Genomic DNA, 23,084 nt, shown 5'->3' on the forward strand with positions numbered 1-23,084 from the left:
TAATCAAGAGAAAAGTCAAAAATAGAGGAGAAAAGCAGTAAACTTGACAAATAAAACCAAAACGTTGTCCTTTAGAAAGACCAGTAAAATAAGCAATATTTGGCAAATATGATAGAGATGGGACTAGCTATAAAACAGAGAGAATTTTTTTTAATTACAAAAGAATACTATGCTAGCTTTATACCAAAACATTTGAAGATCTGGACAAAATGGCTTAAGTTTTTCTTGTCTAAATAAGGACAGTATACTATAACAACAAAACATTTGCTGATAGTGATCCTTCATTTTTATTTTTACAAATATTTGCAATAAAACCTTTTGCTTGGATCCTTAGATATCATTATAAAACATAAAATTTTCAGGAGCAATAAATCAGAGAACAAAAATTAATATAAAACTTATCTTCTCATGTTCAGGCAAAATTAAGGGAGAATAAATATTTCAGAGAATGGTTAAAAACCTGGTACCTTAAACAAGGAATTGTTATTTTAGGCCTAGTTAATAACTCTGTGATTGTTTACTTTATAAGTAAACAGTGCACTTTTAAATCCACTTTACTATTTAATATTAATTAATTAACATTAGAGAATGTAATTCCTGGTAAAATCTTTTCAATCAGATTATATATGCACAAAACATCCATTTCAAACTGTCAAGAAAAATGAGTAATATTGACATATTTGGATATTATGGTCAGTTATATGCTAACAAAGTGAGAATGGAGGCAATTATGTAGATACTCCAGTTTCCAGAAATGCTCTGAATCAAATACCTTACAAAATAGTGTTAGCATGGGTTTATAACTTTTTAAAATGCTTTCATTACATCATTCTGTTGTTAATGTTGGTATTTATCCTGAAATGACACCCAATCTGTTCTTAGTTCTTTGGCATGTATGAAGTCAGCAGAAGCACTCTTTCCTGGGTTTTACTGCTTCCTCAGAAGAATGCACAGTATTTGGAACAAAACCACTTTTAACCCCTTCCCAGCCATCCTGAATACAAATTTCTCCCCTTTTAATAAGCTCATATATGTCTCTTGTCAAGATAGTGAAGGATTCCTCAACATTTGTAGCATCTTTTGCTGAGGTTTCTATATACTTCATACCACAGTCTGCTGACAGTCTTTCAGCTTCTTCCCTTGTAACTTGACGTTGTGAAGCTAAATCACATTTATGTCCCACTAGCAGAAATACAATCTGAAATGGCTGTACATGCATTTTTGCTTCTTCTAGCCAATCTTTCACATGTTCAAAAGATCGTCGGTTAGTAATGTCAAATACTAAAAATCCACCAACTGAGTTGCGGTAATAAGATCGAGTTATTGATCTGAAAAATAAATAGAAAAAAAGGTTGTAATTAATGTGATTTAACTACAGTTTATAAGTCAAATATGAAGTGTCAAAGTGAACAAAAAAATTCTATGAAACTAATATGCAAGCCAGTTTCATCCACTGATATTAAAGTAGATATTTTTAAATAGACAAATAAGCACTTACATGTCATCTCACACTCAGGATTACTTGTTTTTATTTTTAAATATCTGATAGAATAATTATCACATTACTGTGGTTAAAAGTAGGCACACAAAAAGATTTGGTGTGGGGCAGAGGTTGCACAGCAGACCAGATCTTAAGAATCTCTCCCTATCATTTAAATCAACAGGCTTCTCTTTCTGTCAGTTAAGGAAGAAGAAACAAGGGCAAACTTGTTATAATGTCAGTTACAGGTTTAGTCCTGGGCTATACCTATTCAAGAAACGGGAAATTGTTCAGACCTGGGATATGAATCTGAGATGTGCATACTTTTATGATCGTTTGCCTCTACAGATCTAGTCTCTCTCTTTTTTTTTTTTTTGCGGTACGCAGGCCTCTCACTGTTGTGGCCTCTCCCGTTGCGGAGTGCAGGCTCAGCGACCATGGCTCACGGCCCTACCCGCTCCGCGGCATGTGGGATCTTCCCGGACCGGGGCACGAACCCGTGTCCCCTGCATCGGCAGGCAGACTCTCAACCACTGCGTCACCAGGGAAGCCCCAGATCTAGTCTCTTCTGATCCAGGTTCCTGTTGGGTAGCCCTTCTCCCATGGCTATGGCTTTCACCAGGTTCTGGCAATCTCATTTCCTTTCCTTGCCCCTTCTGGCCAGGTCGTTAATGGCTTCCCACTGTTGCTATTACTGAATGCATCACCATCCTTTGTTGGTGCCCTTGACCTTGCCCGCATTTCTGGAAAGTCACTTCATTAAACTCTTTTCAGTTAACCTTTCAAGTGTGCCATTTGTTTCCTGACTGAATCATGAGGCAAGGGGCCAAGGCTATACTGTTTTATATTTTTGCCTTTACATATGTTGTTTTCTCTACCTAGAATGTCTTCTACCCTTTTTTTTTTTTTTTTGCCAGCAAACTCCTATTTCTTCTTTGAGTCAATTCAAAAATCCTGTCATATAAGAAGCCTTCCCTGTCACTGTCTTCTCCCCCTCTACCTCTCTTAGGCACTTCTCTCTCTTATAATTCCATTGAACCTTTGGCCTACCGCCAGCCATTATATCAGTTTTCATAATGTGCTGATTGGGTTTGTTGGTATGTCTCCTACTCAATTCAAAGCTCCTTGAGGGTTAAACATATTCTGTCTATGTATCTAAGAACTTCCTGGCAAGTGATGGATGTAATTTAATATTTGCTATATTGGATTAATTAATCTTATCAGAGAGGGAAAGTGTTAAATGTTGTATTAGCCAGAAATCACATATGTGTCTCAGTTTCCAAGTTGTCAGTGATCTCGTTATTTCTGGTCGTGCCGCGTGGCTTGCGAGGTCTTAGTTCCCTGACCAGGGATCAAACCCGGGGCCCCCTGCAGTGGAATCGCAGAGTCCTAACCAGTGGACCACCAGGGAATTATCCCAAGTTGTCAGTGATCTTAAGCATTGAGATCATCCTTAAGCAAGTTCATCTGTTACTTGCCTGAGGCACCAAAGATCTTTGTGGAGGGCCAGTGTGTTATTTGGTACTTTCCAACTTTTACATACCTTCTTTATCCTTATTGCTGAAATCACAGCTCAGTTCAGTGACCTGATACCACAAGTACCACTTGTTGAAGAAAGTTTACCTCCCCTTTCCATATCTCCTGCTTCCCCTTCTCCTCAGAATTCATGGTAGAGAGGTTCTCAAGCGACTACTTAAAAAAACAACCTCTCTCAAGAACTACTGTACTGTACAGTTGTTGACAGTAAGAAAAAAATCTCCCACTATCACTGGCAGGCTACAAATAATGCAGTTCATTTAAGTTGTTGCTTTTTTTTTAATTTTGAGGGATAATTTGTTATTGTTTTGCTACTCATCTGTATATGTGTTAGACTGAAAGCTTTCATTTACTCAGCATTACCACCCACCCCCTGCAATTAATTTACCATTAGTATAATTTAAAACAACATGCTTTTGTGTTTAAAAATTCAACATTGAAATGCTTGTCTATTAGGCAGAGGCATATAGGAAATACCATATTTTCTAGCACTTCGTATTTAATTTTGAAAACATATTTGGAACACAGTTTCCAAATCATTCTATAGAATAAAATTATAGCGAAGTATATGTAACATATTCTGTAAAATAGCCCTTATTAATAATTAGTCAGAATAAAAGGTCTTAATAGGACATCTGCCTTTTTCTATATAATAATTTGATCTCCAGTTTGTGTCTGGATATTAGATTTAGAATTCTGATATGGTTAGCCTTCAGATTCATAATTAGTTGTCCGAAAAGGCAGGGTTTCCCCCAAAACAACTGGGCATACCTGCTGTCAGTTATTTAGGGGAAGAGACAGGCCTTCAAGACTGAAAAATGGAACTTGAAAGGCAGGTCTTACAGAGATGATGAGGGAACATCTATCTTTCTCTGGAACTTCCTCTCTTGGGTCGAGACACTTAGGTCTTCAGAAGTTCTTGAAGGTATTTTAAGGAGGCAGGGAACAGACCCTAAAAGAACAAGGTAGATAGGCCTCCCTGTAAAGAATCCAAGAGTTGTAAAGAATGATGAGTAACAATTCTTTATAAGCAACAACATCTTTTGCATGTTATTTTATATCTATTTCCTTCTGGGCTTTGAAAGTCTCACTGAATGAATAAATGATTTAAAGAAAGCCTGGGAAAAGTTCCACTGGACAATTACAGATGTGACATTTTAGAATACAGACATGTCCTCTTTGTCATGAGCTATTACACTTTTGAGAGATGGTTCTTGGCTTAAAACCTGGCTTTGAGACTAGACACCTGAACATCAGGTGACTGTGCAATCTGAGTGCTCATCAAGAGCTATGTTCTCTGATTCACCAGGCGGGAACTTTGTCATCAAGCAGAAGTCATATATATAGGCAGGAATAGGGGTGGGACCTGAGGGGACCCAGAGTAACAAGGCTCACACACCCAGCATGTCTACTTCAGCAGCACTCTCTCAACCTATGGCCTTATGTGGATTTCCCTATAGTTAAAGGGGAAAAAAAATTCAAGTGTGCCTTACAGATGGCTCTAAATAATACGCTGGCATCAGTCTACTCCACTCAATAGTGGAAACGAGAAATCCTTCCATTTGTGGAACTTTTAGTGGTACTTTTTCCAGAGGAAGAGATGGGGAGATGAAGGTTAAGGATCTACACCAATTCACGAGCAGAGGCTAAGGGTTTGGCATGTTGGAAAAAACAAAATCAGAAGACTGATAACAAGGAGGTTTGGCATGTGTGGGTGGGTCTTGAGTATGCAAATACTGTATCCTATGTGAATACTCACCAAAAGCCCCCTCTTTGAAAGAGTTCCTAATAATTGGTGAAACAAAATGTTCTGTTCTATAGTCATCAGTCAGTATTTTTATCCCAGTTTGGACTCACAGTAATCATGGTAGGAGGCTGGGACTGGGCTGAGCAGAGACTTTCTCTTGCCTCAACTGTCACTGCTTAATACCCAATTTTCCAGCAGTTACTGACACCTTGGATATGGTACCTTACTCTGGGAAAACCATTACAGAGGAGACACTGATATGTCCTCACTGTAATAGACACTTAACGTGGACTCAAGCCATGCTAGCACCACCATCCATGAACTTATGGAATATGTTATACAAAGTCATGGTATCCCACACTTTGCTATAGAACAAAGGTTTCAGTTAACAGAGGAAAAAATGGGCTGATGCCATAGGATTCATTGATCTTATGTCACTATCACCTAGAGGCATACACCTATAAAACTGTGGAATGGGTTAAGATTCAGTTATGTTAACAGATACACACACACACACACACACACACACACACACACACACATATATAATATATAAGCAACAAGGACCTACTGTATATCACAGGGAACTATATTCAATATGTATTACAATAACCTCTAATGGAAAAGAATCTGAAAAAGAATATATACATATATATAAAACTGAATCACCTTGCTATACTCCTGAAACTAACAGAACATTGTAAATCAACTATACTTCAATTAAAAAAAAAGATTTAGTTATGCTCATGTCCAGGAGTTGACACCCTGTAAGATTTTAGCATGATTCTTCAGGATGTATACGTTCTAAGCTAGTGAGTAATACAGTAGGTGGTGTTTTTTTCCCCATGAATAGATGCTGTGGTATGGGAAACAAAGGGTAAAAGTGGGGTGATGGTACCTCTTGCAATTACACTTAATGAGTCACTAAAATTTTTTGTTGCTTCTAATTCCTGTGACTCTGAACTCTGCTGATACAAAGGTTTTAGTATCCAAGGGAGAAATGCTTTCACTAGAGAACCTCATGATGCTTCTATTGAATTAGTAGCTGAGACTGCCAATTGTCCATTTGGGACTTCTTATGGCAGCGGGTGAACAGGCAAAAAAGGGGCAACAGTATCAATCGGGACCACACTGGCCTCCTGTGGTCCTTGCTGCCCAGAACTTCTGGGATCTTTTGGTTCATTTCAAGCCTGGTCCCTCCAGCTATCCTGTCAAGTCTCTGGCACGTAGACATGCTTCCAGTAACTTTCGTTTTTGATTAATGTCCTCAAGTTGGTTTTGTTGCTGGCAACCAAAGACCTGATAGAGGCTACAGATATTTTGTAGGAAAAGAATGATACAAAACAAAGTCGCAAACATTTTATAAATTTCAACATAGCTTTATGAAGCCAAAATTGCTTCATTTAAAAAAATTGTGGTAAAAAACAGATGAGATTTACCCTCTGAACAATTTTTAAGTATACAGTATTATTAACTATAAGCATAATGTTGTACCACAGATCTCTAGAACTTTTTCATTCTGCATGACTGATACTCCCATTCCCATTGATCAGCAACTCATTTCCTACCCTCCCCCCAGCCCCAAGCAACCACCATTCTACTTTCTGCTTCTTTGAGTCTGACTACTGTAGTTACCTCATATAAGTGAAATCATGCAGTATTTGTCCCTCTGTGACTGGCTTACTTTGTTGCAGGAAAATGGGGAGCGAGATGACAGTCCTGTCCCAGGTCTCAGGTGAGTCCCTGGGACAGGCCGCCAAGTAAGGGTCCTTGGCTTTGTGCAGGAAAGAATTCAAGAGCGAGCCATAGTAAAGTGAAAGCAAGTTTATTCTGGGAGATACACACTATATAGGCAGAGTGTGGGCCATCTCAAAAGTCACAAGGCCCTGAAATATGGAGTGGTTAGTTTTTATGGGTTGGGTAATTGCATAGCCTAACGAGTGGGAGGATTATTCCAACTCTTTTGGGGAAGCGGCAGGGATTTCCAGGAATTGGACCACTGCCCACTTTTTGGCCTTTTATGGTCAGCCTCGGAACTGTCATGGCACCTGTGGGTGTGTTGTTTAGCATGCTAAGGCATTACAATGAGCATATAGTGAGGCTCAAGGTCTACTGGAAGTCAAATTTTCTGCCATCTTGGGCCTAGGTTGGTTCTAGCCAGTTTATGTTGTATAGTCAATGTCATTCTTTTAAAGGTTGTGACATTTAAAGTGTGTGCGCACTTCCCTCCTGTCTCAATTTCACTTAGCATAACATCCCCAAGATTCATCCATGCTGTAGCATATGACAGGATTTCCTTCTTTTTTTTATGGTTGAATAATTTTCAACTGTATGTATATAACACATTTTCTTTATCCATTCATCTCAAAGTTTATTCTTACATGTATATTCGCTTTAGAATAGAAAAGAAAAATGGTTGCCTTGTTTATGTAAACATTTTAAACTGTTTAATTTTTCTAATTCTTTTTCCTGAAATAATAATATAGACAAGTGAAATTGAGAGCACTGGAATTGGCTTATATTTATAAAGAATTACTTAATATATGGGCAATGCCACCAAAAAATGTGAATGAGATCTTAGATGTTATTATTACGAACTTTATAGGATGTGCACTGGTCTCTTAAAAAAGCAACAAAACATAGAGCACTTGCTGACTTACCTGGGTAAAATGAGCCAGATGGTCCACTGGAAATGCCCTTCTTGTGGCTTTGCCAATTGCCAAATAGGTATTTAGGAGATGGAAGTACTTTGATGACAAAGGCTGTTGGCAGCAAGCAGCCTATGAATGCGTTAGCCTTGTGAGTGCCTTTTTTCACCATGACATTACATTCCTACTGCCCTTCTGGGAATAGTTACTGTGTTGATTCTTTATTTACTTGCTTCACTTGCCTTGTAATCCGGGCCCTTAGAACTGCTTTCAAGAAACTAAAACACAAATCTCCCCGCTCCTTGTATTATTACTGACTCTAACAGTCCCTGCCTTTGCCTTCTGAAACTTGGGGCCTATAACTGAGAATATCTCTTTTCATACATACAAACATTAAATTTCTCTATGTATAATTCCAGGGTCTTTCCATTAAAAATCAAGTCTGTGGTTGTGGAGGCTATATGTAATACTGACAAGACCTAATGGCCATATTCTGTCTTTGAATACGTGAATCAATTCCCCTGTGACCATCTTTTATTTTTCTTTTACCACAGATCATCATTTTATGATAGTGAGGCCTTCTTATCACCCCCAGCATGCTCTATTCACCTTTTATCCTCTATTTTCCTCTATAGTAATTAACACATTCTAACGTCCTATATAATTTTTCCAACTTATTTTGTTATAGCCCATCTCCCCCCATTAGAAGCTCCACGAGAGCAAGAATTTTTGTCACTTTTTTTGGAACGCTGTATCCCTAGTGTCTAAAACAGAATTGGGCATGCATGAGGCCTACTGAGAGTTGTAAATAAATAAACAACTGAATTAATAAGTTCAGACTCTGTAAGACTGTACCCAGGCAGCATGCAAATGCTAAGCAAATGGGAGAATAACAGAGGGAGATCCAAAAAAGCTTATCTCCTTTTGATATTTATAGTAGGGATTCATGAAATGGGCTAAATAACAAAAAGAGAAGTGGGTTGAAAAACAGTTCACACTATAAACATAAAGGTGAAATCATCCACTTTTTCTAAAGAACTACTATATTTAAATTGGTAGTAATTCAAATTGTATTTTGTAGTGGATTCTGGAAGGCAGAACAAGTTAATGTGAAAATCCAAATAATTTAGAAATTAATGAGAAATGTTTCTAGCTTCACTATTTGTCTGTAAGGTGATAATGAAGGATGCTTATTTTCTATTTGGTATGGTACCAGAAAGTGTATAAAAGATTTTAGCACTTATTCTGACACTTTCTGGCACTTTCTGGCATCCTTTTGCAGAACAAAAATGAGATGATGACCAGCTTCTCATGATTATTTTATTTTCTATACAACATAATACATTATGTGATTTAACATAATTAAAGAACATTTTTTCTTGGGTTATAATCCTCCTACCATTTTTGTGACTTCTGTTTCCATACAACTTTCTCAATATTGCTTCATTTCATGTGATTTGTATATCTCTCTACATTTATAATTTATACTGGTGTTTATCCTTTTCTCATTTCATTCTATATATGAAATTATGCAGCTTTTATTTTCAAGTCATTTGAAGAGACTGTTCTTCTTTTTCATTTTTTTTCTAAGTTTGTGTTTTCATCAAAGTTACCTGTGCACTTACCACACATTCTTATTTTTCCCATTCCGCAAACTTGCCAAAGCTGTACTGTTATATCATAATTTTAGGAAGATCATTTCTTGGCATTTGTGTTATTCTGACCATGTATACTTTTCAATGCTGAGCCCTGGAATAAACTGATTGCTTTTCCTTAGAGTTAATAATTATCTTGCATATTAATCAAGATAGGCCAGGCTATGCTATAGTAAGAAACAACCCACCTCTTGATAGGAAGAACGTTAAAAAATCTGGGCTGTATTTTAAAACTACCACATGTGAGTTCTGCTCACATTCACTGGTTAGAATTAGTCAAATGATTCTAAGTGCAAGAGGGAAGGGAAATATATTCCTCCCGTGTGCCCAGAAGAAAAGAAGCATCAGATATGAGTGAGCACTCTCTACCACATCTTTTTCTTCCTTTCTTTTTCTTTTTGCTAAATTTTCCAAGTAGTCTTCAATAACCTAACCCCAAACTCTGCCAGTTGCCATTTTTTAAAAAGTTCATTCCTGTTAGCTTTTCTGTCAATTTCATCTTCCTGAGGAGGTCTCTCTTATAATCTTCTGCCCTGCTCCAATCGGGCCTGGTTGTCCTTGGTATCTGTGGCAGAGATAGCATCCTATGATCTCCCTTCACCATTTTCTTGGGCATTTCCTTTGCTTTTCTTCAGGGGTAAATCTCCTGTTCCTCAGAGCCCATGTCTTCATTCTTGGTTTATTCTTTTATGCACGTTATGTGTTTGTCTGTGTCTGTGTGTGTGTATATAGAGCACATCCTCAAGTAGCTTCCTAAAAAAGATTCATGAGGGGAAAAAAAAGATGAATGAGGTAATATTTTGAAGTCTTGCATGTTTTTATTCTGCTTTCACAGTTGAATAACAGTTTGGTCAGATACAAAATTCTTTCAGAATTTCGAAGTCTCTCCATTGCCTTCTAGCTTCAACTGTTGTTTTCAGGAAGGCTGAAGTCAGTCTGATTCCTGATCTTTTTTATGTGACCTTTTATCCATGTCTCTCCCCCACCCCACCCCAGAAGTTTGTAGGAACTTCTCTGTGGCCCCAGTGTTTAGAATTCCACGATGATGTCCCTTAGAATGTGTCTACTTTCATCTATTGTGCTAGACCCTTCCAATCTGAAAACTCAGGTCCCTCCCTACATCTAGGAAATTTTTTTTGAATTGCTTCACTGATGATTTCTCCCCTCTGTTTTTTCTGTTCCATTTTTCTGGAATGCCTGTTACTTTTTTATTGAACCTTTTGGACTAGTCCTCTAATTTAAAAATATATATATTTTTCCTATTTTGTAAGTCTTTGTCTTTTTGTCCTACTTTTTGAGAGATTTCCCCAACTTTATATTGTTTTATTTTTTTCTATTGTGTTTCCAAAAGCTCTTTTGTTCTCAGAATAGTCTTTTGAAAAACTAGTATCTTGCTCTTCTTTTATGATTTAAATACTTTCCCACTATCCATCTGAGAAGGTTAAGGACAGAGTTTTTTTTGGGGGGGTTGTTTTTTTAAACATTCCCTTTTCCCTTATTAACTTTGTTTTTCTGGTTGCTTTTGGTTTCTGTTTATTTTGGTCTCTAGGTTTCATGTTACAGATTTCCTAGTATTTCTTGCAATCTTTCATTGAGACTAAAAGCCTCACTCATAAGATGATCAGGCTGGATCATTTAGTTGAGGAAACGCTAATGTTGGCCTCTTAAGTCTTTCTTCTTGGCCTGGTCAGATTCATCAGAAATGATTTCACCAATGCCCTGTTTGAAGGGTGAAGGTCTGATTACTAGCATTCTGGGAGCTAAGATGGGGAAGAGGGCTAGACAGTCTTAGCATACAACATGCATACATTCACTTAAAGCCCTTACTTTTAATAAGGGACCCCAACCTCAATTATGCCTGATGCTTCCAGTAAGAGACTCTATGTTTAACTCTTTTCAAATAATAAATTTCTAGTTTTTTGCTAATGTGGGGGGAGAGGAAGTCACCTGGTGTGTGGAATGGTGGAGGGGATGTGAGGATCCAGTCTTTCTTAAACAGACTGACAATCAATGATCCTTATTTTAGCATTCCCACTTCAGAAGTATCTGGTGTCACCATTTCCTGAATCTTTAGGGGATTCAATGATATATACTGGTTTGGTCTTTAGCTTTTTCCACCCCTAGCTTAGAAGCCAATTTTCTTTAATCTGCTAATTCATTTACCATTCCTCCATCTGCTTTCTTACTTCCAAATTTTTTTTGCTATTATCTCCTTACCTATTCTCCTTGCTAGGATTTATGGTTAAAAAACAAAACTATTGGGACTTCCCTGGTGGTCCAGTGGGTAAGACTCTGCACTCCCAATGCAGGAGGCCCGGGTTCGATCCCTGGTCGGGGAACTAGATCCCACATGCATGCCACAACTAAGAAGCCCACATGCCACAACAAAGGTCCTGTGTGCCGCAAATAAGACCCAGTGCAGCCAAAATAAATAAATAAAATTTAAAAAAAAAAGGGCTTCCCTGGTGGCGCAGTGGTTGAGAGTCCGCCTGCCGATGCGGGGGGCACGGGTTCGTGCCCCGGTCCGGGAGGATCCCACATGCCGCGGAGCGGCTGGGCCCATGAGCCATGGCCGCTGAGCCTGTGCGTCCGGAGCCTGTGCTCCGCAACGGGAGAGGCCACAACTGTGAGAGGCCCGCATACCGCAAAACAAAAAAAAACAAACAAAAAACCCCCCAAAAAACAAAAAAAAAACTATTGTCAATTTAGTGAGGTTTCAGGAAAAAAAGCTAAAATAGGCATAGGTGTTCAATCTGCTATCATTACTGGAAGCCACTTCTTTTTAAATTGTTATTATTTCCTATTGTTATTTCTCTTACTACTGACCTATCCTTCATGTCCCAGCATCAAGGACCACGTTCTTTCCGATACATCCTCTGAAACTAGCCCTAACCCTACACACAGATGACAATTCCTCCCTTTGTTCTGCCACCAGAACTTATGTTAGTACTTACTAGCCTTTATTCCAATTATTTATTATCTTTCTTTGCTGTGAGTCTGTTAGAAAGATCTCTAATTGTCCCCCAGTGTCTATTCTCCCTGTCTTCCTTTAGTAATAGAACTCCATGAATTTTAGCTTGTACATAGCAACTCATATAGAAACTATATTCCCCAGCTTTCTTACAGTTAGTTTTGGCATATCACTAAGTTTGGATCGATGGGACATGATAAGTTATGTGTGCAGTCTGAGGTTCATCTGCTTGAAGATGCCATTTGCCCTAGGCTTCCTCTTTCTCCTTCTTGCTTGTTAGGAAATGGCAATGACTGGAAAACCCTGGAAACTGATGTTGAGGCACAGCCACTTGGATAGTCCAGAACTGCTCACTCTGGACTATTAACGTGGGGAGAGAGAAACAAAGTTCTGTATTATTTAAGGTAATATATTTGGTCAGTCTCTGTTATAGCAATATAGTCTGTACTCTACCCAGTATAGAGACAGCATGGACCTTGAATGTGAGACTATATCTTATTTATTTTTATATCTATTTTTGCATCTAGTGCCTGGTATACAGTTAATCTAAATAAATGCATAGATTTCCACACATAAATCATAATCCTGATTGATTTCAGTTTCTCTAGAAAAAAAATGGAAAACTACCTCACAGTACTTTTGAAACTTTACAACATCATAGGCAGTATTTGCTTGTAGCTTTGCCTAATACCCAACATCTCTCCTTGTCTAACAAGGCAACAGACTTCATATAAATTCCTCCACTGCAACGGGCTGGGTTCATTCCTGTTACTAAGTGTAGCAGTGCAGTCACTGAGTACTGCATGGAGGGGAGAATTGACTGTCACTGCAGCCACAAGTGTTTGCTGTCAGTTATCAGTACCGCTTCTATTGTGTAAAGCTATTTCTCCTTTTGTTTCTGAATATAGCCGAAAAATAATGGTTTGAGCAGACACAGTAATTAACTTGGATCTACAGGGATGGGAGTGGGGGTGGGGTTGTATGCAAACAGAATATTTTTCAGGAGAGAAACTACACAATGTGCCAATAAAACTCTTTTCAACCATGCCAGGAGGCCTGATGCAGCAGAAAGAGCACTGAACAGAGGAGTTAAGAGAATTAGGCTCTTATGCAAACCACTAACAAATGATAAGGCCTGGGGCCAGTCAAAGACTCTCTGGACATTAATTCTATCATTTTATAAATGAGACTGTTGGGACTTCCCTGGTGGTCCAGTGGGTAAGACTGCAAGCTCCTGGACTTCCCTGGCGGCACAGTGGTTAAGAATCTGCCTGCCAATGCAGGGGATACGAGTTCAAGCCCTGGTCTGGGAAGATCCCACATGCTGTGGAGTAACTAAGCCTGTGCGCCACAACTATACAGCCTGCCCTCTAGAGCGCACAAGCCGCAACTACTGAGCCTGCGTGCCACAACTACTGAAGCCCTCATGCCTAGAGCCCGTGCTCTGCAACAAGAGAAGCCACCGCAATAAGAAGCCTGCACACCACAACAAAAAATAGCCCCCGTCACCGCAACTAGAGAAAGCTTGCATGCAGCAATGAAGACCCAACACAGCCAAAAATAAAATATAAAACAAATAAATAAATTTATTAAAAAAAAAAGACTCCATGCTCCCAATGCAGGGGGCTGGGGTTCAATCTCTGGTTGGGGAACTAGATCCTGCATGCATGCCGCAACTAAGAATTTGCGTGCTGCAACTAAGAAGTCCACATGCCGCAACTAAGAATTCTGCATGCCGCAACTAAGAATTCCGCATGCCACAACTAAGAAGCCCGCACACTGCAACTAAGAAGTCCGCAGGCCGCAACTAGGAGTCCACATGCCGAAACTAAGAAGCCCACATGCTGCAACGAAGATCCTGTGTGCCGCAACTAAGACCCAGTGCAGCCAAAGTAAATAAATAAATAAATAAATAAATAAATATTTTTTTAAAAAAGAGACTGTTGTACCAGATCCATCCGTCTGTTTCTTCCCAGTCCTATGGTTGTACCAAAATGGCCAGAATGTTGATCTCTGTAGCTTCTTTCATGTGTCTTCTCCCCGCTCGCTTTCTTGGATTCTGTTTTCAATTCATCTTTCACTAACCTTCCTCGCCTCCAATAGTCCTCTCCTATACAATTAGTTCTACCTTCTCTTCCACTTTTAATTCTCTTTTTAGAGTCTGTCCATCTGTCCTATCATATATGTCTTAAATTTCACCTCATATTTGTTTCATTAACTTTTGATTTCCTAATCCCATAGCCTTTCTGTAGCCCTTAAAACAAGTACTAATGATATTGCATGATCTGTGTAAAACTGTGACAAGTGCCTAGAAGTCAGGCAAGAGGAGAAACCTTTTAATTTTGAATGAGGGGACAAAAACCAAAGGATTCTCTAGAGTCTATTGATCTGATTAGATCTTGCCCTAAAATATAGCAACCAAGTGTTTTAAAAGGGAGACCTGACGGAGTCATTCAGAAGCACCAGCAAAAGAGACAGAGAATCATATGAGAGAAGAAACCATGAGAGGTTCTCAAATATACTCCTAAAATTTAAGGAATTGCCTACAATTTTTCTTTGAAGTATTCGCTCCTAAAGTGCTCTAATCTTCCCATCTAGGTTCCTAAAACACTCTATGTAAAAGGACTCTGGGTTGGGAAATACCATATCTGTCTTGGGCGTTTACAAAGTATATTAGGATATTAGTATATTAAAAGCTCTGAGAAATCTGGCAACAACCCAGTACTTCCAAAACTATTTGATCAAGGAAACTTTTACTCAAATTACACCTATTAGTTTGAAAAATGCTACTTTTTTTTTTTTTCGGTACGCGGGCCTCTCGCTGTTGTGGCCTCTCCTGTTGCAGAGCGCAGGCTCTGGACGCATAGGCTCAGCGGCCATGGCTCACGGGCCCAGCCGCTCCACGGCATGTGGGATCTTTCCGGACTGGGGCACGAACCCACGTCCCCTGCCTCGGCAGGCGGACTCTCAACCACTGCACCACCCAGGAAGCCCAAAAAATGCTACTTTGAAGAAAAATGATGGGCAATGCCTAGAATTTGAGAATCTATAATCTTTCTTCGTAATGCCTTCTCTTATAGCCAGGAAGTTCTTAGTATCTAACTCCCATTTGCAGTATTCTCTCTTGATCTCTTCTTAGAGAAGAGGGTTCAGTTTGGGCCACACACTATTCTTTTGTATTTCTGAGGCAGGAGTCTGTGATTAAGGCTGTCCTTCAGCCTTATCCATTTGAAGCCATATCACACTAAGTCCTACGAGATGGAAATACATTTGGAAAGGCTAAAGAATCAGAAGAAAAACCACTTTTAACATTCCTAGTACAGGAAGATAATTTAAGCAGAGATTTTGACCAATTATACAAAAAGCAGAGGAAAGAATAGGCACAGAGAAGGATAACATTTTGCCAAGAAAAGTCACTGATGAATTTTGGGGCATGGTTTGATAAAGACCTTTCTCAGGTGACTCTGATGCACTCACTATACCAGTGAAGTAGAAATAAACCTACGAGAGAAGTCTCTGTTCCCTTACCTCAACATTTTTTTGGCATTGAGATATTTTTGATGGTTTCTTTATATCCTAGCTATTGATATCAGTGGATGGTCTGAAGGACTTACTGCCAGTAATAAAATAATTTTATTTAGCATATTGTTCCTAAATGAAAAATGAATTATCACCATAGGAAGGAAATAGAAAAAAACTTCAGTACTTTTTAAGAATGTTTAAAAGAACACTAAGATTTTAAACCAAAATAAAATAATATGCCAGCTAGCCATCGACATTTACTCAGTCATGCTTGTATACAGAACTACTATCTGTATTTTGAAACTCTTTCACAGCTTAAACTAAAAATATACTTTTAAATTTAAAACATATTGGACCTCTGTTCTGGAACTCCTACAGGTCAGAACAGTACTTCATTACACAAAGTGATTCTTTTCAGAAAACAATGGGTTTTAATAATATTTGTTTCTTGATAAGCTAGGTAGATTGTGTGGTGTAATAATTTTTAAATGAACTTCCCTGAATTATATATTGTCAGAATTGATTAAAAGTTACTGACATTTGGGGGCAGATATATTAGTATCATAAAGCACAGGCTTTGTAGGTATTTCACTTTAGAAAGAATGAAAATATCTTAATAAAGTAAAATCTGATGTTCTCTGGTGTGTGTGTGTGTGTGTGTGTGTGTGTGTGTGTGTGTGTGTGTGTGTGTGTATACCTCAGTATTAGTTGAGTAGTTCACCTTTTTTTTTTGCTCTACGCGGGCCTCTCACTGTTGTGGCTCAGTGGCCATGGCTCACGGGCCCAGCTGCTCCGCGGCATGTGGGATCTTCCTGGACCAGGGCACGAACCCGTGTCCGCTGCATCGGCAGGTGGACTGTCAACCACTGCGCCACCAGGGAAGCCCCACCTTTCTTTTTCACTGCTTGACAGAGCAGACTGAAAGAATGCAGATTCCCTTCTAACTCAGCTAGGATAAGAATAACTGGCTCTTAAAACACCAAGATAAACATTCTCAGATCATTCCAAGAAGTTGCTCTTTAAACTTTAACATGGCTGTGGAGGCTAAGTTGTTAAGAAATCTTTGTATGCTAACCAAACTGACTGACAATAACTAGAAATTTCTTCTCTCTCTCTTTCTCTCAGACTGAGCAAAGCACTTTTCTTCATGTGAAAACTTTACTGAGTGATTCATGTACTAGCAACATTATCTCTAATTTTTTTTTCTAGCCCTTGTTTTGAAAGCTAAATGTGGAGCCAATGTGTCAGAATAGGTGGTCATCAATGCAGCATGATGAGAGGAAACTCCAACACCCATCAGCCATAGATCCATAACTCTGCCAACAGGGAGATGTTACTTCAAGATGAGGTGTTACCTCCTAGGTGGTCATCCTCTTTTAGAATAGAAATACTCCTGTCAGAACCCTTATTAAGTTTTAATAATTTTGTGTCTCTTGGTCATCTAGCTACTTCTCTCTCTGAAGCTAAGATGGAGTAGTAAGGGATGGCTTTTCAACTGAGATGTGAGGGAAAATAGAAGTGAAGGATAGGTCAAGGTCCTACTATCCAAAAACAGAAGGAAAGAAAAGTAGGAAAGCCCCAAAGTCCCCAAGAATGAGTTTTACCTACTTTACAATTTTGCCTGCTGCTGGCCTAGGGCCTTCAAATATTGGAGTACAATATTTAGTCTACTATATTTACAATATTTAGTTACTAAATAGTCAGAATGTATAATCACTTTCATATAGCAATATGTCATTGAGGCTCTGGCTATACATGCGAAATCAATTGAGTCATTGAACAAAAAAAGACATTAAGAAAAATAATCACAGGTTTTTGAAATTACTGGCTGCTTCTTAACTGTGCTGACTATACAATCACTCAAAATGGTCTGAATGCTCTGAGTGGACAGTGAAAATAACTTTTATCATATAAAAATACATTTGGCTACACAGGTCATCTTTCCACATTCTGCTACACTTGTTAGAAATGATGCTGGCTCCTTCTTACATATAGTTTTACTCTGAAACTCCATAAAGTAGATACTTTTTGGGGTGACTGCTCGCTTCCTTCTTCTGTGAATTTCTCTTTCCCAAAAAGTAGACCCTTACGGATTCATTTGCATTGGATGACCCATAATGCATACCTGGGATGTTTGTATTTATAATCCCTTTGTGTTTTATGTATATATTATCTTAATAACTGGACCCTGGGGGAGCTGATTCACTGGCCAATCAAATAGCCAATGAGATTCTTTCTTTCAAGAATTTGAATAAGAGGCTCAGAGACTGAGACAGTTGGGAGCTGACAGCATTGGATAATGGAAATAGACTAGAGAGAAGCTCCACAAACTCTTGTTATTAGAGCTTCCATATTTTCAGACACTTGTATGTTCAGTGAGATTTTTGTCTCTCATAAGACCTGTATCATTTATAATTTATCCCTTATATCCAAACTAATTTGGTTATATTTCTGTTACTTACAACACAAATAATTTTAACCAAGACAGTATATTATCAGATTACTCAATACAAATATAGTCTAGCTTTCTATTGTTTCTAATAACTTGGAACTACAGTAGACTGCAATGATTATGGGACTTAATTGTGGACAATCTCTGCTCTGTTACCTATGCAATATGAACCCACCAATCCACTATCAGAAAATCTTTTTCTATTGAAGATCATGAACCACAGTAAGGAGAGTGGGGATCAAGTAAGGGTGCTTTAAAAAAAAACCCAAAAAACAAAACCTATTTAGTTTAGGAATCTTAAAAGATACCTTAAGGAGAAATATAAAACGTTCATGTTGCTTACTTCTAAAATTATGAACAGAGAATATAAATTAAACCACTTTTAAACATTTACTTCATATGAATGTTTTGAAGGGGAAGAGAAGAAAACAGAGACAAAAGGGAGGCAGAGGGTAAATAAGGAGAATAAGTTAAAAAGAAATGAGAGCATAAAAGACACATTAACATAAAAAGGAAGGAGAGGAAAAGACAGAAGGTGGGAGGAAACTATGAGTAGGGACTGATAGATGAAACGGATAAAGGAAAAATAAAAAGAAGTTTAAGGAAGGGTAAGACACATAAGGAAGAGAAAGATACACAGTAGAAGAGGAGCTAGAGGAAAAGAGATTAAGAGGCAGGCAGAGAGTTAGGGAGAGGCCCAGGACGTTAAGTGGTATTAGTTACAGGTCACCTTCAGATTTTTAGGGGGGCAGGGGAGGCTGTCCCTTTTATAGGAATTACTGCTTACAGTCCTTTAGCTGTAACCAGCCCATTAGCTGGTTAACTAATGTCTGCACGTTTTCCATTGCTCCAAACTTCAAAAGTTTAGTTGGTTCTGCTCAAAGAATGTGACTAAAGCAACTCATCAAGGAAGATTTCCCCAAATTATACTACTAAGAACTCTAGTTATCATAGATTTTCATGTTTTAAGAATAGCCCCTCAAATAAATGGTGGAAATGCTAGTTTAATCAAAGTTAAACAGCTTTCTTTGCTCAATACTTCTTGGAGTCTTTGATATGAATTTCTAAGAGAGAAATGGAATATAGGGATTTCCAAGCTTATTTGATTACAGAACCCATCCTTTAAAAAGAATCAGAAGGTTCACAGAACACGCTTTGAGAAGCACTACACTAGGAGGACATTATTCTCTGAACTTTACAACCAGTGGCTGTAACTGTAATACCCCCAAGGCCAGACAACACGAAATAAAAGGCCAAATCTGGCTTGAAGCTTCAGGTTTTCTATCCCTACAGCTAATGTTGCTTTTCTTTATCTCATTTTATCTTCATATTGCTTTAAGTGCTTTTCATGGGAAAAATTCAAAATTTATATTCTTACATTCTTACATTTGCTCTCTATACTTCTAGCTTTATTTACACTTACTTATCCTTATTAACGCTGTTAAGCAATATTCTTGTTTCCTTTCCTGCTAAACTTCTTCCACTATGATGATTAAAAAATAAAAGTGGTGACTGCTAGTTTCCCCCCAATGCCCACAGTGCCAAATCCATCTTCCCTTTTTCCTAGGCACATGGTAGCCCCATGTAAGTGTGGCCTTGTAACTAATTTCTCTTCACTGAACTGAGAGCTGAAGTGATCTGCACCATGTTGGCCTCACTTGCTTAGAAGAAACATTACTGGATTTAGATCTCTACTTTCCCCTCCCCTGGAACTGGCACACAGTGTGCCTGCAACCCAGCTTTGTTCACACAGAAGAAGATAATGTCCTAGGGATGGCAGAAAACTAAGAGAGAAGGTACTTGAATGATGGCCTAGAGCAGGCCACTCCAACAGCTTGGACTACTTACCTTGAGACTGTTACACAAGAGAGAAATAAACTATTGTTAATGAAGGCACTGTAATTTTAAGTATCCTTAATACAGCAATTTAACATTTATCCTGACTAAAACATAGTGTTAATAATAAAAACTTAACAATTGAGTGTTAAGTTACAATTTACAGATGCTCACATATTCATCATTTTTCTAAACCATCTTCACTTTGATTTTGTTCCTTTTTATTTTTTGTAAGTAGTTGTTTACTACTAGCATGTATTATCTGAACTTCAAAAGCTAAGGCTTTATTTGTCAATTATACCTCAATAAAGCTGGGTAAAAAAAAGATAACTAAGGCTACTTATGGTCATAATCATCAGCTCACTATTTTGTTGTTCTGTAACATATTTGTTTATGCTTTTAAGCTATACCCTGAACTGTCTAAAGTAGGTTTCTTTTTGTTAGTTTATATCTAATCACCAATAAACCTCCAAATAGAATGTTTTCCTCAAATTCCTAATGGTATAATTATAACTAATGACAGAACTATATATTCATGAACTATTTAGTACCTTTCTATGAAACAAATGTGCTTACTCAAAATAAGTATCTGTATTTTCTTAGAGGAAGGTACAGAATGATTTAACATTAATTGTTTTAAATGCAATTTTATGGAGAAACATTCTGCTAAATGAGAGAAAAGCAAGTATTTGGAGGCAGCTACTGAAATATGTATGTATTTAGGAACACATCTTTGGTAAAGAGCCAAGCAAAATAAAGTATGACTCATTGTCAGTAAACATTCCCTAAATGTCCTTGCATTATTGTGAGAGAGTTACTGTCTGGTTTTAATAGTGTATATAAAATCAATTTACATGCTTCTTAAAGGCAGTAAAAAAAGATGTATTTAACAGAAAAGGTCTTTAAAATCTAACAAATTAATCATCCCTTACTTTCTTGTCAATAAGTTTTTAAGGAAAGAATTTTAGACACAAGAAGATTTTACTACCTATGTTTCTTTTTTTTTTTTTTTTTTTTTTTTGCCGTACGCGGGCCTCTCACTTCTGTGGCCTCTCCGGTTGCGGAGCACAGGCTCCGGCCGCGCAGGCTCAGCGGCCATGGCCCAGGGGCCCAGCCGCTCCGGGGCATGTGGGATCTTCCCGGACCAGGGCACGAACCCGTGTCCCCTGCATCGGCAGGTGGACTCTCAACCACTGCGCCACCAGGGAAGCCCTACCTATGTTTCTTGTAGCTGCAATTATCAGTAGTTGCTAGAGGTATAAAGAACACGTTTTTATTATTTTCACTTTAGAGGGTAGAGCAAGAGCTATTAGTAAATGCTTTTTTCTGACCATGAGATATCTTAAAGTTCACCTCTGATTGAGATCACAAGTGAATGAATTTGCAGTCTACCTTATAATGGTAAAACTGCAATGAGCCTTAGAGATCATAATGACTCCATTTTACAGATGAGGAATCAGAGTTTGAAAAATTATTTTAAAGGAGGCTTCTTGAAAAAAAATTTTCTTCATGGAATTCTGGGTATTGTACAATTCAAATCAATAACCTTTAACACTTCTCTAAAGGGCAGGCCTTACTATCTTTCCACTTTACACATTGTAAAACTATGGTATAAGCAAGCTAAGCAGTTCACTTATCTCTGTGAATCAGTGTCATAGCTGGGAATGGAAGCCAAAACTTTAAAGTGTTGGAACATTCTCACAGAAGTAGAGTCATCTCATTCCGAATAGTTGCTGGCTGGGGTGAGGGGAAGCCATGTTTGGGAAATCCGGTCAATAAGTACTCTATTTCACAAACAGAGTACTTGCTGAAGACTACAGAATGCTTGTTTTAATGAGTTCCAGTTGATAATGCAACCTTAAAAAAGCCCCAAACACTACAATATATCAGGTCCCTACTTTCCTCTAAAAAATTCCTTGAATCCTAGAAATTTTAAATGTGCTTCATATCTGGTTAAATCTTAAATATCTAGGAAATGCATACAATTTACGTTTAGTTTTGGATCCCTCCTCTATGCAGAAAAGTATTTTCTGATCTATTATCACTCTGGAACGTTAAGTACCTATTATAAATAAAATAAAGGAAAAGTTCCTAACAAATCTCAGTATGTACATCTCTCTTTTCTTCACCAAAGCACCAATGATGACAAACTTCTAAAGACAACTCAACCCTTAAAAACAACAAAAAACTCCTCTGCTGTGCCTGTGTCCCTGATGTTACATCTAGTTGCTGTACAAGACACATCCCACGGGTCCTGGCCCAGTATTTCTGATGACCACATTCGGTGCTGTGAGGTGTTCAGACCATTACCGCATTCATCATCTCCCTCTGAACGATGCCCAATGAGCTCATGCAGTAAAGTGCACTGCTTGCTGTGAAGCTAAATGGATCAATCACGAATCTGGGAACGCTTCTATGCAGTTCTCCTGGGCCGCGTAGATGGGAAGCCGCTCCGTCAGGGGAGGAAAACGGGAGCTTGGAGGAGGGTGGCCAGGTCAGGGTGTGTACAGCGAGGGACGCTGAGTTTGGGGAGAAGGCAGCAGGGGAGCCGAAGAGTTGGGGATAAAAATACTAGCAGGGGTAGAGAGCTGGGGAAGAGGGCGCTGGTGAGGGTGACCTGGGCTCAGGCGGGAAAGGAAAGACGGAAAGGGGGCGCAGGAAATGGGAGCCAAAGAAAGAAGTGAGAAACTGCGGAGGAGGAAGTCGTCCCTGGAAGAGGAGGGGCAAAGGGGAAGCGAGAATGGAGTGTTTGCACTTTCGAGAGGGAAGGGCCAGAGCTTCTCCCGACACTGGCCTGTGCGGCCGACGCTTGGGGAAGGTGCCCCAGGCGGATGGAGGGGGCGGCGCGGTCCCTGGGGTCCCGGCGCCGGCGGCCCTACCTGAACCGCTCCTGTCCCGCCGTGTCCCAGAGCTGCAGCTTGATCCTCTTGCCCGGCTCGATCTCCAGCAGGCGGGAGAAGAAGTCCACGCCGACGGTGGGGTCGCAGGCTGGGGAGCGCAGGCCGGGAAAGCGGCCCTGAGTGAAGCGGTGCAAGAGGCACGACTTGCCCACTGTGGAGTCCCCGATCACGATGAGGCGGAACTGGTAGATCCAGATGGTCTCCATCGCTCACGTGCCCAGCTGGCTCTAGGGCCGCCCCACCCACCCACCCGCTGCGGGGCAAGTAAGGCGGCGGGAACTGTCCCTTCAGCACCTCCCGGGCTCCCGCTTGCCGGCTTCCAGCATATTCCTGCGGC

The 23,084-nt window shown here is 39.2% G+C and overlaps 1 protein-coding gene across 1 annotated transcript; it reads right to left on the reverse strand.

The window, feature by feature from the left end:
- Positions 1 to 410: 410 nt before the first annotated feature.
- Positions 411 to 23,084, reverse strand: RAB39A (RAB39A, member RAS oncogene family). The gene is made up of 2 exons (XM_081241396.1): positions 22,727 to 23,084; positions 411 to 1,328 (listed from the first exon to the last, which is right to left on the reverse strand). Exons 1-2 carry the CDS (start codon positions 22,951 to 22,953, stop codon positions 902 to 904), a joined length of 654 nt encoding a protein of 217 aa, XP_081097522.1. The 5' UTR covers positions 22,954 to 23,084; the 3' UTR covers positions 411 to 901.

Source organism: Mesoplodon bidens, assembly GCF_964165515.1.
Source record: "Mesoplodon bidens genome assembly, chromosome: 7".
In the NCBI taxonomy this organism is placed as follows: domain Eukaryota; kingdom Metazoa; phylum Chordata; class Mammalia; order Artiodactyla; family Ziphiidae; genus Mesoplodon; species Mesoplodon bidens.

What these genes read in the sequence shown, in the direction of transcription:
- RAB39A (XM_081241396.1), bottom strand. Translation starts at nt 22,953, where the DNA reads ATGGAGACCATCTGGATCTACCAGTTCCGCCTCATCGTGATCGGGGAC. An exon ending in GCGGGACAGGAGCGGTTCAG is followed by an intron (nt 1,329 to 22,726) that starts GTAGGGCCGCCG and finishes TTTATTTTTCAG; the next exon opens with ATCAATAACTCGATCTTATT.